The sequence below is a fragment of the Tupaia chinensis genome, unplaced genomic scaffold (assembly GCF_000334495.1).
Source record: "Tupaia chinensis unplaced genomic scaffold, TupChi_1.0 Scaffold000063_1, whole genome shotgun sequence".
Taxonomy (NCBI): domain Eukaryota; kingdom Metazoa; phylum Chordata; class Mammalia; order Scandentia; family Tupaiidae; genus Tupaia; species Tupaia belangeri.
The window spans coordinates 2,898,822-2,914,182 of record NW_006159521.1 but is presented as its reverse complement, the minus strand read 5'-3'; the positions used below and the strand labels follow the sequence as shown (position 1 = coordinate 2,914,182).

The following is a 15,361-nucleotide window of genomic DNA, read 5'->3' as shown; positions in this document are numbered from 1 at the left end:
AGAGGCATCTGGAAGGAGGACTGGGCCAGGCCAGTGAATGACTATAGGCATTGGGTGCTGGGAGAGGGAGGAGTCAAGGACTGCTGTGTGTCAGGAGCAGCTGGGGGTGTGGCTCTAAGCACAGAAGTGGAGCTCCCTGGGGAGGGAGGAGTCAAGGACTGCTGTGTGTCTGGAGCAGCTGGGGGTGTGGCTCTAAGCACAGAAGTGGAGCTCCCTGGGGAGGGAGGAGTCAAGGACTGCTGTGTGTCAGGAGCAGCTGGGGGTGTGGCTCCAAGCACAGAGGTGTAGCTCCCTGGGGAGGGAGGAGTCAAGGACTGCTGTGTGTCTGGAGCAGCTGGGGATGTGGCATGGAGCTCCCTGGGGAGGGAGGAGTCAAGGACTGCTGTGTGTCAGGAGCAGCTGGGGGTGTGGCTCCAAGCACAGAGGTGGAGCTCCCTGGGGGAGAACTGGCTTGGGGATGTGGGGAGAGCTGATACCAGTTCAGTCTGGGACGTGTTGAATTGGACGTGCCAGAGAAGCATGCAGCTAGAACTCTTGCCAGTCAAGGGACCCTGTGTCCCCTAAGCAGGTCCAACCCTTCGCCATTCAGCCAAACACAGCCAGGCCAAGATGGCGGTGAGAGAGGAGAAGAGAATCCATTACAGTGTGGCCACCTCAGGAAGAGCTGTAAAAGTATCTTCTGTACAGGGAGAGGCACAGCTAAGAACTAAACGTAGGAAAGCACAGGTCAGGTTACATTTCAGCTGGAGGGAACGATCAAGTAATTCATCTTCAGAACAGGAGTTCCAGTTCCCTGGGGCGGAATGTCCCTCATTGCTTCAAGCTTCTGGTTGACCATTCATCTCTTGGGAGTTCCTACAAGAAATCTTGAAGATAGGGTCAGGCTGAGAGAAAAACTACTTTGATTAACAAGATGGATGCCCTCTGGCTAAAGCTGGCTTCTACTGCAGAACTAGCAAGTAGGTGGGAGGCTGCCCAGATGTGGGGATGTGGATTCAGGGATTCTGGTCAGACAGATGGTGCCTGCAGCCACAGGAGAGAAGTCTGGGTAGAGAAGGAGAGGGGAGGGCAGAGCCCTGAGGAAGCCAGCACTGAGGTCCAGGTTCAGGGGATACCTAAGGGGTTTCGGGTTGAGAATTCTTCCCAGTAGAAACAGCTGATAGGAGGAAAATCAGGGGATGTTATCTTTAAGAGGAAAGAGAACCAGCAGGTGCCATGGTGGTTAAAGCAATCGGATCCTACATAGTTGAAGGCACAGTTCAAGTCCCAGACCCACTGACATGAAAAACACACAAGTTGCTCTGTGTGTCTGTGCCCAAAATGCCAAAAGGAAAAATAGGGAAGTGATTGCAAGGTTACCATCCACCCTAGCGGGTGCTTTCTCACTTCCTCTCTCCCTCCCTGGTGAGTGCACATGCCCACTAGCAAATTAAGGAAAAAGGAAGAAACATTTCAATCCATCAGAGACAGCTGAGACTTGGGAAGGATGACAGTCTGGGAACTGGCTGTTGGCTCTAGTGCCACTGCTTGTGTGGAGTGGGTGGCCGCAGCCAGATGCTGCTAACGAGGCAGACTCATCAGTGTAGATGCACGTGGGTCTGAAGAGGGAGAGAGAGGAACTGGAAGGAAACGGAAGGACTCTGTGCTCCCAGGACTTCTGCTTTGGCCTTAGCACTTTGATTGGAATTGCCTGCCGGTTTCTTGGTCCCCTGTCTCAGACCTCGTGGACAGCCGTGGCACTTTACCCATCCCAGAAGCCAGGCACCTAAGATGGCTCCTGGCACATAGCAGGTACTATTGCTGAACTAACAGCCAGCCAGGGTCATCATTCCCCAGATACTGTCCACTGCCAGGGTACAAACCTTAAAGAGCCCTCTGTCCTGGGACCAGCAGTTAGCATAATGGCTATGTCGCTGAACTCCCATGTAGCCGACCATGGTTCGAGTCCCGGACCTGGTGACTTCAACTCACGCTGGGCGCATGTGCGTGTGTGCCCAAGATGGCGAGTGGAGAATGGAGGAGAAGGGATTGCGGCATGGTCATCCCCCCTGGGGGGTTATTTCTCGCTTGGCCATCCCCCCGCTTTCTATCTCTCTGTCTCTGTCTTTGTGATGAGCGCACACACCCTATAGCAAAAACCTTTCCCCCGCCAAAAAAAAAAGCTGTCTGTCCTCTCTGCTCCCAGCACCATCAGATGGTAAGCCCTTCCGTTTTCACTGCTTTACATGCTTAGTAAACTATTGGGTGGTCAGAAACTCAGGCTGTATTTTTCTATGTAAAAATGCTTCATGGGTTTTCTGATGACCTAATAGTTATCTGGACACAAGGGGATAGCAAGCCCCTGCCATTCAGTGCCCAGTGGACGACTGATGCCCATGTAGACGACCAAGACCGAGCCGGTTAGTTGGAGACCACAGGCTTTGTTCCTGCGTGCCTGACCCTCCCCTTCCTGGTGTCCCAGTGGAGGCAAGCTCTGAGAAGGCATTCCTCCTGTGGCTCTTTTATCCCTCCTGCTGGATTTCTCTCCATAGCATCAGAGTCAGATTGACTGCCTTCTGGAATCTGAAGCATTCACAGAAATCCTGCCTGTGGCCTTGTATTGTGTTAACCCCCATCGAGGAAGGAGAAGCCTGAAAATGTGTCCCTGGAGTTGGAGCCAGGGAGCAGAAGCGTACACTCCTTACCTGACTCAACCTGAGGACTGCATTGGCCAGGGAGGGCTTAACTCTCTGAACACACAAAAATCAGAAATGTATTAAATCGCCATAAAATCTTTTTTTGCTTTAAAAAAGAGGATCTTAGTAATTTGCATCACACACAAAAATAGAAAAGGAACTCCTATATACCGCCATCAACTTGAATCAGTGTCAGCTTTTGCCTTTTCATTCAATCTCTCCCACCCCCTGCTTTCATTATTTTTTATTTTACCCTGAGATGATATGCAATACAGACTTCTAAAAAATAATTATTACTGTTATTTTTTATTATAATTGTTTTTAATTTGCTACAGGGCACATGTCTCTCTCTCACCAGAGAGAGACAGAGAGGGAAAGTGAGAAAGCGAGCCACCAGGTCCAGGACTCAAACCGCAGTCAGCCATGTGGGAGTCCAGCGCCCCAGCCACCACACCCCCTGCTGGCCCTGTCATCATACAGACTGGAAGCGTACAGCACACTGTTGTACAGCAGCTCTCTAGAACTTACTCATCTTTCTTTTTAATTTTCTCTTCTTTTTTTTTTAATTTTGCCAGTGAGTATGTGTACTTACTATAGAGACAGAAGGAAGAGAGGAAACCAACCCCTCCTGGGGCGTGGTCATGCTGCAGCCCCTTCTGCATTTCTCAGCCTGTTGGGATATGGAGCAGGCACGCGTGTCCAGTGTGTTTTTCAAGCTGCTAGAGCCAGATTCGAACCGCATCAGCTATGTGGGGTCCAGCTCTCTTAATCACCAGGCCACAGGATCAGCGCATAGAACTTATTCATCTTGCGTAACGGGAAGTTTACCCTCATTGATTAGTAATTCCCGATTTCCCCACGCCCTGTCTGTAGCAACCACAATTCTGTGCTTCTGTGAGCTGACTCCTTCAGACACCTCGTGTAAATGGTATCGTGCGTTGCGTGTCCTTCCGTGACTGACTTATTTCCATGAGCGTGATGTGCTCAAGGCTCCCCCACGCTGGCCCATAGTGCAGGATTTCCTTCTTTTTTAAAACTGAGTAATACCCCATAGTGTGCATTTACTTTGTTTTCGTTATTCGTTTATCCACTGATGGATATTTAGGTTATCACCACCTTTTATTTATTTAGTTTTTAGATTTTACTAGAGCACATGTACTCACTAGAGAGAGACACAGAGGGGGGGAAATGGGAAAGCACTCCCATGTGGAATGGCCACACCACAATCCTTTCTCCTACATTTCTCCTGTCAGGATTTTGGGCATATAGTCACACATACCTGGCATGTTTTTCAAGCTGCTGGGTCTTGAACCATGCAATTGACCATGTGGGATCCAGCCCCACTACCTACCATGCCACCGGCTGGCCCATTGTTTCCACCTCTGGAACCACTGTGAGTAATGTTGCTATGCACACGGGCATGCTATTGTCTTGTCAAGGTCTTGATTTCAAGTCTTTTGCATACATACCTAGAAAAGGGATTGCTGGGTCAGATGGTAGTTCCATTTTTTAACAAACTTCCGTACTGTTCTCTGCAGTGGCTGCACCATTTTGCATTCCCACCAGCAGCACGCAGTACTCTGATTTCCCAGCACCCTCGCCAACACTTACTTTCTGGTTGCTGGTAGTAACTTGATAATGGCTGTGAGGTTGGGTCTCCTTGTGGTTCTCGTTTGCATTTCCTCTATGGCTAATGATGTTGAGCAGCTTTTCCCATGCCTCTTGGCCATTTGTGTGTCTTCTTTGGAGAAATGTCTGTTCAGGTCCGTGGCCCATTTTTAATCAGATGCTATTGCTACAGGATCTGAACTCCCAAATGGTGTAGATACCCTGAAACACCAACTTCTAAGGAAATCTTGCTAACAACAGCAACCACAAAGCATCCCTTTAGGAAAATACTCCCACTCATTGGTCAGTTGTCAAGTGACCAGGGATGGGACAGTGTCATGGATGCTGGCAGCAGATTTTGCTTGCTGTGCCTGTCTCCTCTTGCAGGTCCTCCTTCCACACTGTGGCTCAGGGATCAGTGTGAGGTCCCACCTTCCTTAGGAGCACAGTCACAGCCCTGCCTTGGGCTTCAGAAGGTTTGCTCAGGCTCCCCATGCCCTGCGGCGAGAGGGCACTGGGAGAGGGTGGGAGAGGCCAGGGGGGTGGGACACCAAAGTGTTGCTGTGTCTGCCACCGTGTGGGACTCGAGAGTCTCTGATGGGCGTCACATCTGTTATCCCAGCCTGTCCTCACAGCCTTTGGTGTGGTAGGTGGGCTAATGCTGAGGCACATGTTGAACTGGAGAGCATTATGTAGTGTGGCCTTTAAGACAGTGGCCCTTCAGAACACACTGACCATGGTCCCAATCCTAGCCCTGCCATTCCCAGGCTCTGGGAGTGTGGACATAGGATCGTCGTTCCCGAATGGAAAGGTGGTGGTGAGGATTAAATGCGATGTGTGCGGAGTGCTTTGCTCAGCACCTGGGACGCTGCCTTCAACAAAGGGCAGCTGTTACTATTGCGTTAGAATAGGTGTGGTTAGCACAGCCCCTGGACTGAGAAGACCTGAATGCGATGCCCTCTGTCACCTCATTCCTGACGAGGGCTGGTCCTCCTGATGGTAAGTCCAGCACACTGAGAGGATGGACTGTGGTCCCGGATAAAGGAGAAAAGTGAACATAGACAATGGGTCGTGTCCACACCTGGGTCTTCATCAGTCCACGGGTATCACCTGCTACGTGCCAGGCCCTGTCCTGACTGTGAAACACAACCTCGCCCCGACAAACCTCCTGGAGCTTACGTCCCAGTTGGGGGAGGAGGCAAATGATGTATAAGTGAATAATCAAAATCTTCCATGTACTGATAAAAGTTGTGAGTGAAACGAGGCACTCACCATTTTGCATTCCCACCAGCAGCACGCAGTACTCTGATTTCCCAGCACCCTCGCCAACACTTACTTTCTGGTTGCTGGTAGTAACTTGATAATGGCTGTGAGGTTGGGTCTCCTTGTGGTTCTCGTTTGCATTTCCTCTATGGCTAATGATGTTGAGCAGCTTTTCCCATGCCTCTTGGCCATTTGTGTGTCTTCTTTGGAGAAATGTCTGTTCAGGTCCGTGGCCCATTTTTAATCAGATGCTATTGCTACAGGATCTGAACTCCCAAATGGTGTAGATACCCTGAAACACCAACTTCTAAGGAAATCTTGCTAACAACAGCAACCACAAAGCATCCCTTTAGGAAAATACTCCCACTCATTGGTCAGTTGTCAAGTGACCAGGGATGGGACAGTGTCATGGATGCTGGCAGCAGATTTTGCTTGCTGTGCCTGTCTCCTCTTGCAGGTCCTCCTTCCACACTGTGGCTCAGGGATCAGTGTGAGGTCCCACCTTCCTTAGGAGCACAGTCACAGCCCTGCCTTGGGCTTCAGAAGGTTTGCTCAGGCTCCCCATGCCCTGCGGCGAGAGGGCACTGGGAGAGGGTGGGAGAGGCCAGGGGGGTGGGACACCAAAGTGTTGCTGTGTCTGCCACCGTGTGGGACTCGAGAGTCTCTGATGGGCGTCACATCTGTTATCCCAGCCTGTCCTCACAGCCTTTGGTGTGGTAGGTGGGCTAATGCTGAGGCACATGTTGAACTGGAGAGCATTATGTAGTGTGGCCTTTAAGACAGTGGCCCTTCAGAACACACTGGCCATGGTCCCAATCCTAGCCCTGCCATTCCCAGGCTCTGGGAGTGTGGACATAGGATCGTCGTTCCCGAATGGAAAGGTGGTGGTGAGGATTAAATGCGATGTGTGCGGAGTGCTTTGCTCAGCACCTGGGACGCTGCCTTCAACAAAGGGCAGCTGTTACTATTGCGTTAGAATAGGTGTGGTTAGCACAGCCCCTGGACTGAGAAGACCTGAATGCGATGCCCTCTGTCACCTCATTCCTGACGAGGGCTGGTCCTCCTGATGGTAAGTCCAGCACACTGAGAGGATGGACTGTGGTCCCGGATAAAGGAGAAAAGTGAACATAGACAATGGGTCGTGTCCACACCTGGGTCTTCATCAGTCCACGGGTATCACCTGCTACGTGCCAGGCCCTGTCCTGACTGTGAAACACAACCTCGCCCCGACAAACCTCCTGGAGCTTACGTCCCAGTTGGGGGAGGAGGCAAATGATGTATAAGTGAATAATCAAAATCTTCCATGTACTGATAAAAGTTGTGAGTGAAACGAGGCACTCTGAAGGCGCTCCGGTGTCCATGGGGATGGGCTGATTCAATGGCAGTCAGGAAAGGTCTAGATGTGGCATTTGAGCTGAGACTCAAATGATGGAAAGAACTGAGTCCCAGGTAGAGAGGACTGCAAGAGCGGAAGCCCTGAATAGAAATGAGGCAAGATTGCCAACAGGGAGGCAAGAACGTCCCTGTGCCCATAGTGGGTAGAGTGAGGCAGAGAACCCAAAGCACCAGAGCTAGAGAGGAAGGCAGGGCTGCTGGGAGGCCTTGCCAGCTGGGTGTGAGGCTGGGCTTTTACTCTTGGTGTTTGGGGCACCTGTTCTGGAGCGGGTGGTGTAGCTACGCGAGTGTCTTAACTGCCATCATAAGGACTCGTCAGCAGAGTTGCTAGCTGGGAGGTTTTAAACAATGCGTATTTAAACTCATGTTCTCAGTTCCGATTTAGCTTCAGCTGCCCATAGAGGAGCCTTGTACACTCTAGACTCCTGTATCAGAATCTCCAAGGTTGGCTTCCCAGGAGGTTCGGCTGCGATGCAGGCTTTAGAGCTACTTTTGCTCTGCCTTTTGCTCGTTCCCGCATAGGGTGACCTGGTGCCTGCTCTATTTCAGGTGGTGTTGATCAACGCCATCAAAGATGTGGCCAAGGCCCTCTCTGACCTCATTGGTGCTACCAAGGGGGCTGCCAGCAAGCCAGCCGATGACCCTTCCATGTACCAGCTCAAGGGGGCTGCCAAGGTAGCGTGGGGCCTTCCGCGTGGGAACATGCTGGGAGAGAGGCGCATGTGAGAACACTGGGGAAGCAGGCCTCCGAGCTCGTTTCTCATTAAGGAGGAGAGAAGTGTCTTTTCCCAGGGCGTTTGGTCTAAAACTCAAAGGATCAGGGGCTGGATCTCAGGCAGTGCACTGTCCGTTTTCTGTCTTCCATGCAGGTGATGGTGACCAATGTCACCTCTCTCCTCAAGACTGTGAAGGCAGTGGAGGACGAGGCCACGAGGGGCACAAGGGCGCTTGAAGCCACGATCGAGTACATAAAGCAGGAGCTCACGGTAAGGAGTCGGCAGTCTTCTCCCTTGGGGACCAGTGTCCGTCCAACGGCTGACCCCAGTCAGCTTCTCATTTTGCATTAAGAGGTTTTACCGAGAATACCTGAACTAGGGAGGGCCACTCACCTGCCTGCAGGAGCTTCGTATATCGAGACCCTCAATGTCACTGAGTTTGGCTAGGATCAATTCGTAATTGTAATTGAAGATTTAACTGAAATGCATCGGGACTGTTCGCATTTCAGTCAACTAAAATTACAGCATGAAACCAAAGCAAGACAGGAGATTCCCAGACATTTCAGTCCTCTAAAATTACATCATGAAACCAAAGCAAGACAGGAGATTCCCAGGACGGAAAGGCAGGGTGGCTGTTTGTGCTGGCCTTGAGTGTAAGTTGTGCACGTAAAGTATAGCCTCTCTTGGTTTATGTTGCTATTGGCAACAGCTCACACTGCCGCACACGTGAGGAATGAAATCTGAAGTTCGCCACTAGAGGAAAACCTGGACGCCTTTTCCTGAGACACGAGCCTCTAAGATCCAGCTTCTTCCATCCATGGGACGCGATCTCAGTTAGCGACCAGCCCGGTTCTTTGCTTCTGTGTTCCAGCATCACCCAGTATTTCTGCAGATAGAAATGTGCTGGGAATGAGTGGTTTTAAACCGAGATCTCCTTTAGAGGTCTAATCAGAGATTCAGTATTTTTTAAGGAGGACAGAGAGAGAGAACCTGTCTTTGCTGCCACTTCTGTGTCTTTAAAGGGTCCCACTATAAATTAGTACCCCTGAGTTCTGGGGACAGGACCTTGGGTTCTTTGGTTCTGTCTTGAATGAATCCAACCTTTGTGAATGCAATCCTTAGTTCACGGTTGAAAGGGGAAACTAGGAGACGGAGAGTGATTCAGAGGCGGTGAGTGCCCTTGAACACGGCTGCCTGGCCTTTGCTGGGTGTTTCCTACCCAAAGTCTGGACTCGGGTTCTGAATGCTATTGGTGGGCCTAATGGTGGCAGTGGAAGAAAGGACCTAGAGCTGTCCTGGGAAATGACAGCCACGTGGGTATTCTGGGTTTCTCCTGTGATTTTGAGTTCTCCCAGATCGTGTGGTCCTGTAGAGCGTGTGCCAGGAGGGCCACGTTAGCATGGAGGCCTCTGCACATAGGCCTTTCATTCCACTGTGCATTCAGGACCTGGACTTGGGGTCCTGGGCTGCTGAGCTATAGCTGCCCATTTGGGGAGGGGGGTGATATTTGACACTGATTGACATGGCAGGGATGCTGGCTGGGCCCTCCATTCTGCCTCAGAGAAGCCTTCCCTGCTAAAATAAGGTTATGTAGAGCTGAAGACAGGACAGCCCGATGAGGATGAGGCCATCATGTGCGGGGACAGATGCACATTGCATACGCAGGGCCCCAGGCACGAGTCATTCATGTCAGAGGACAAGCTAGGTGGGCTGAGGACATGAGCAACCAAGCTGACTGACAGGTGGAACTTCCAAGTGGGATATTCATTTACCACGATGAATGGATTTCAGCCTCTCTACAAGGGTGTGTGTTGAATAATTCACAGTGTCACCATGGTGCACTTGACATGAACACCTCTGCACAATTATGAGGTTATATTTATAAGACGGGCTAAGAATAGAAGGAGCTGTTGCCTCGTTCCCCCAACCTCACACCCCTAGACGGGAAGGTGAGTCCCATTTGCTACATCCAGGTCAGCCCTGCCCTGAACCCAGCACCAGGAAGGCAGGATTTCTGAAAACTGCTGAAGCACCGGCAGAGCTGAGGGAAGGGAACTAGGAAGCCACACAGTACCCTTCCCTCGGCTAGGCCATGTACAGACTCTGAGTGTCGGCTCTGAGGACGGACGGGGAAGTGCTGCAGCTATGTCCGCCTCGCCGTATCGTGCCTGCGAGCGCCAAGTGTAGGCGTGGCAGCTTTGTCCTTGCTGCGATCTTGAAAGCCAGAGGATATTACTGAACTCATATTAAATGTCTAATTTCCTGCCATTTGACAGTTTCTTCCCATTGCGGGTTTGGGTTTTCAGACCCTGGGTGACAGCCTGGTTGAAGAAGAATTGATTCTTATTCTCAGTTCCTTTTACCTTTTTTTACCTCTCCTGTTTCTGATTCTCAGGTGTTCCAGTCAAAAGACGTACCTGAAAAGACATCATCACCTGAAGAGTCGATCAGGATGACAAAAGGCATCACCATGGCAACAGCCAAAGCTGTGGCAGCCGGGAACTCATGCAGACAGGAGGACGTGATCGCTACCGCCAATCTGAGCCGGAAAGCCGTGTCAGATATGTTGACCGCGTGCAAGGTAAAGGCCTTGGCCTCGCTGGGTGGCTAAGGTAGTCCTCTGTCATGGCTGAGTTGTCTGGTGCAGCCTGGATAAGGGGTGGGGTGATACCATAGTCTGTGTCCTAATTCACGGGCTAAGGACACGTGTGTCAGCCTGTGGGAGATGACTCTGGGTCATTCCATGCCTGAGAGGGGCTGGAGTCTGCCCAGCTGACGGGTGCTCCCATGTCTCCTCAGCTCTTCCTGAGCAGGCTGGACACCTTCTCACAGAGAATGCAGTGGAGCCCATGGAGGGTAGTAAATGGGGACTGTGACAGTTCTTCCAGGAACTCCAGATGAAACCTACGTTCCTTCTTCTGCCTGAACCTCCCCTGCCTCTTGGGTTGGCCATTTTGCACCATGAGAGGCATTGCCCTCACTGGGTGAGACAGTAAGTTGGAGGAGCATGGCAGAATTGGGGAGCGTCCATTTTGCTGCCTGTGTCAGGCAACCTGGAGAAAGTCAGCTGGTCCATGGGTAGATAACCAGAGCTATTGCCCTGAGCCCGTGCATGGCAAGGGAGCCGTGGAGACTCGGGCCCTGGGACCTTCATTTTATTTGGTGTCTGTTAAGAAGGAACCATAAGAGCCCCCACGTTTCTCTGAGCACTCCCACCCCAGACCTTCACCCTTTCAGGGGCAGCCTTGCCTGAAGAAGTCTGACTTCTACCCACCAAGTAATAGATGATCTCTCTGCCATAATGAGTGAGGGTGGGGATTGGTCATGGAAGTCAAAAACCAGGGGCCAGCAGGTGGCATGGAGGTTAAGGTGACTGGATCCCAGATGGCCGACAGTGTGGTTCGAGTCCTGGAACCAGTGGCTGGAAAATCATACTGGGCATGTGTGTGTGCCCAAAATCTTGAAAAGAGAATGGAAGAGAGGAGAAGGGATTACAATGTGGTCATTTCCCCTGGGGGGATGATTTCTCTCTCTCTCTCTCTCTCTTGCTCTCTGTCTCTCTCCGCTGAGTGCATGTTCCCTATAGTAGAAACTAAACAAAAAGGAAAAGATGTCAAAAGCCAGCTATTACAGCCTGGGGACTGAGGGCACAGAGCCATTGCTTGTGGTGAAGTGAGTTCTCTTGGAGCTGCAGCTGCAGGGCTCCAACTCTGCTTCTTGGAGGTTCCTCAAAAAGGATAGTATGGGGACCAGCAGGTGGCGTGGTGGTTAAGAGCACTGGACTTCCACACGGTTGACTACAGTTCAAGTCCTAGACCTGGCGGATTGCTTTCTCACTTTCTCACTCTCTCCCTATTTGATCAACTTTAAATAAATAAAGTCAAATAAAATAATTCTTTTTTAAAAAGAAAGGGTAGGATAATTTGGAGGTAAGTGTAAATAGGAGGAGGCAGTCAGGTCAAGGAATGTGTGTGCAGTGATCTGGCATGGGAGACGGCCCCACAGGTATGGTCTCCTGACCACGGTGGAGGGTGCAGTCAGGGTGGGCTAGGAACACCGAGGTGGAGAGGAAGGAGGGTCAGTTCCTAAAGGACCATGGGTGGTAGGTCGGGGGTTGGACTCTCTCCTTAGGCCACAAGGATTTACCATTTCAGTGCACTCAGTGGATTGTGGCCACCCAAAGTGAAAGCTTCTGAAAGGACTGCGGTCTCCATCAGAGAGTGGTATTCGCCTGGCAGCGTGGCCTGACTGTATCAAGGTGCACGCACACAGCAAGAACCTCACGGTTTTGGAAGGGCTCTCATGTAGGATGTTGCCTGATCCTAGATGAGAAAAGCAAGAGTAGTTATCCCAATTTGTAGGTAACAAAACAAGGGACTCAAATAGCGGGACCAAGCTCACACAGCTGTTTATTTTTAGAACCAGAACCTAAAACCAGCTCTTCTGATTCCATGGCCAGTCTCCTTCTGCTGCCGGAGACCTCCCGCCACAGTACTTAAGGTGCTGTGGTTGATGAGTGGGAGGTACTTTGGTCTCTGTTACAGTTATGGACTGAGAAAATTAAAACAAAGCAGAAAACAACAACAACCGTAATTCAGGTGGAAGTGAAATGCAGCTCAGGTTTTTGTCTGTTAACAAGAGCTCCCTTGTTTGCAGAGGAGGTCAAGCAGAAGAGTGTATTTTGCTTGTCCAGCCTCAGCACCCCTCTGGAGCAACGGTCTTAGCTTTGCAGGGCAAAATAACAGCCTTTATTCACCATAACCAGTCTTAACCACACGTGTCACTGCTGAGCCCTGAGGGAGACTCCTGTTAGGCTGAAACTTACTTAGCGAGCTGAGTAGCATTACTTTCCCTTAGTCTCATGTATCTATCATCCTCTGGAGGAGGGAAATAAGGCAGCGTGCCAGAAAGGGTGTAGGGGCAGTCAGTTAGACACAGATGCAGGGCAGTGGAGCAAGAAGGAAGCCTTCTATGCCAAGCAGAAGGGCCAACTTGCCCTATCTGGGCATTGCCTTTGAGGCTGAGCAGGGTAGCCAGAGCCAAGGTGGAGATGGATACAGTAAGTCAGATACCAACTTTTCTCATCAGAAAGGGGTTACACTAATACCTCAGGCAGAGGCAAACCCTGAGCTACCTTAAACCCCAAGCTAAGTCTGTGTGTATTTCTTTCTGGTGTTACTTTCACATGCATATGTTTATGTTAGTTACAGTTTTATATCTGCTGTTATAGTTAATATTGTATGGTTATTTCTGTGTTACAATGAGTCATTATCACTAGCTTGTCTTTGTTTTTTGTTTTTTGTTTTTAAGAGAGACTTTTGCTATAGGGTGCATGCACTTGCCAGAGAGACAAAGAGACAGAAAGCAAGAAATCACCCCCTAAGGGGGTGGCCATGCCGCAATTCATTCTCCTCCGTTCTCCTCCTGGGATCTTGCACACACACACACACACACACGTGCCCCAGGAGAGTTTTACACCTCCAGGTCCAGGACTTGAACCATGGTCAGCCATGAGAGAGCCCAGCAACATAACCATTATATCACCTGCTTTTTAATGCAGTTAACCAATAGTGTTACCTTTCCCTATTATCAGATATTTAGGTTGCCTGCACCTTTTGTTTGTTTTTATCATGACCTTTACTGGAATAAACATCTTTGGGCACATCTGTATTCTCTGTGCTTTAGATTACTCTTTGACTTCCAGAAGTAGAATTAGTGGGTCAAATGGTATAACATGTAAATAATTGTAAGATTCCGAAGTGTTCTTCCAAGTTACAGAGCAGTGAACACCACCAGCAGTGAACAAGAGCAGCTAAACCTCACCTGTCCCAGAACCCCAAGTAAGGGCCTTGTGTGTAATCTGCCTGAAGTGACACTGAGTACTGTCACAACGCGTGTCTTCCCACGGTGATATGCTATCAAACAGACGCGGGCTCTGTACCTCACAGCTGGAGCACAAGGGAACAAGGACAGAGGGTGATAGTGCTGAGGACATGGCTCACAGCTCCCGGTTCCTCGGATGAGTGACACCTGGCTCCTCAACAGCACAACCCTGATCGCTCCTTCCAGAGGTGGAGAATAGGTTAGGGGAGAGCCTCTAGGTATTCCTACCTGCGCCCCCGTTCTTATGGAGAGGGGCTTGAGTGGAAAACGTGGAGTCTGACAGTATCTCCCTTCAGCCTTGACCTTTTATCCTACCCTGTTATTTGTGTTTGTCCTGGTTTGTGATTTGTAGCGTTCTGGCATATGTATTTCTGTAAGCCCCTCAAGCTTTTTCCAGAGTGATGCTATAGAAGGGGGAATGTCTAAGTGGGTTGCCAGTTTTAGCAAATAAAAAGTAGGGTGTGTCCCATACTTGTGCTAAAAAACAAAAAAACCTTTCCATTGTTTATCTAAAATTTAAGTTTAATTGGGTGTTGAGTATTTGACCTGACAACCCGGCTAATGGGTATGCCATCTGAAATGATGTATCACAAATCACTCAGGTGACAGATCTCAAGTGTAAGAAGGAGTGCTAAGATGCAGTGTTAACCATGTGGCGGGGTTTGCTTATCTTAACATTTGTATAATGTAAGGTGAGTCATTTATGGTGCCTCTGAGGGTACTGGAGAGCTTGCTATTGAGCTTGGTTTCCTGAAATTTCCCAGGAGCTAAAGGGTCCTGGTCATGGGGACCTCATTGTGACAGCAGCATGGTCAGGCCAAGGGGTTAGAACCTGGGTTAATGAGCCTGTGAACAGAGAGGGGCCTCCAGGACTCCTCAGGTTGCTGAAGGGAGGCCAGGCTGACCCTGGGTCAGTATGTCTCCTACCATAAGCCCTAAGCATGCATCTTTCCTGGACTTTTTATTGCATGTGGAATTTTTTGCATTTAAAAAAAAAAAAGTGGGATGAGAATGATGCATGAGGGGCCAAATTCAGTGATTTATCTCCTCTGGCTCCAGGACATGAACAAAGGCAATGCACAGCCTGTGTCAGAGAATCTGCTGTGGGGACAGGAGAGGGTGGCCAGAGAACATGGAAGAGGCATACCCATCTTTCCAGAGAGTTGGGGAGGTCACAGGGGTACCTCACTCCTGCTTTGGGTACAGGGAGGTGACTCAGCTGGCTCCTGTCCCTTAAGTTAACAGTATTCATTTCTCCTCCCAGCAAGCTTCCTTCCACCCTGATGTCAGCGAGGAGGTGCGAACCAGAGCCTTGCGGTATGGGACGGAGTGCACCCTTGGTTACCTGGACCTTCTGGAGCATGTCTTGATGGTGAGCAGGGGCGTGAGATGGGGCAGGCTGGGACATAGCTGCATGGCACTCCAGCCCTCCCTGGCTGATCCAATGCAGACCATCCCGCCCTCAGAAAATCTTCTCAGAGCGTTTTCTAAGCACCACTGTGGGGCCAGGGTTGAACTGAGCTGAAGAATCTTGCACATCACATGGACCCAGCACACTGAGCTGAAAGTGAACACTGGAGTGGATTGCACCGAGTCCAGGAGAGCCTGGTTCTCTCTTGAACCAGAGGCGAGACTAGCCTGTAAGAGGAGGAAAAGGAGTGTGTAGGGGGAGCCGGGGGGCAATATAGGTGGGCAGGCAGTGTCAGGAAGTCCCATTGGGAAGACCCAGAGCGTCTGTGAGGACATGGAAGTCTTCTGACAGAGCCATGTCAGCCTCCGTGACAGAAAGAGAGGACTAAAGCAGTGCTACAAGTTGACGCC

At 50.4% G+C, this 15,361-nt stretch overlaps 1 protein-coding gene across 1 annotated transcript in view; it reads left to right on the top strand.

The window, feature by feature from the left end:
- Positions 1-15,361, top strand: part of TLN2 (talin 2) — a gene marked incomplete in the record, with an annotated part of 559,462 nt that overhangs the window by 507,959 nt on the left and 36,142 nt on the right. The window contains 4 exon segments of the mRNA XM_014593350.2: positions 7,491-7,616; positions 7,811-7,927; positions 10,053-10,238; positions 14,805-14,912. Coding sequence (XP_014448836.1) covers positions 7,491-7,616; positions 7,811-7,927; positions 10,053-10,238; positions 14,805-14,912 — 537 coding nt within the window.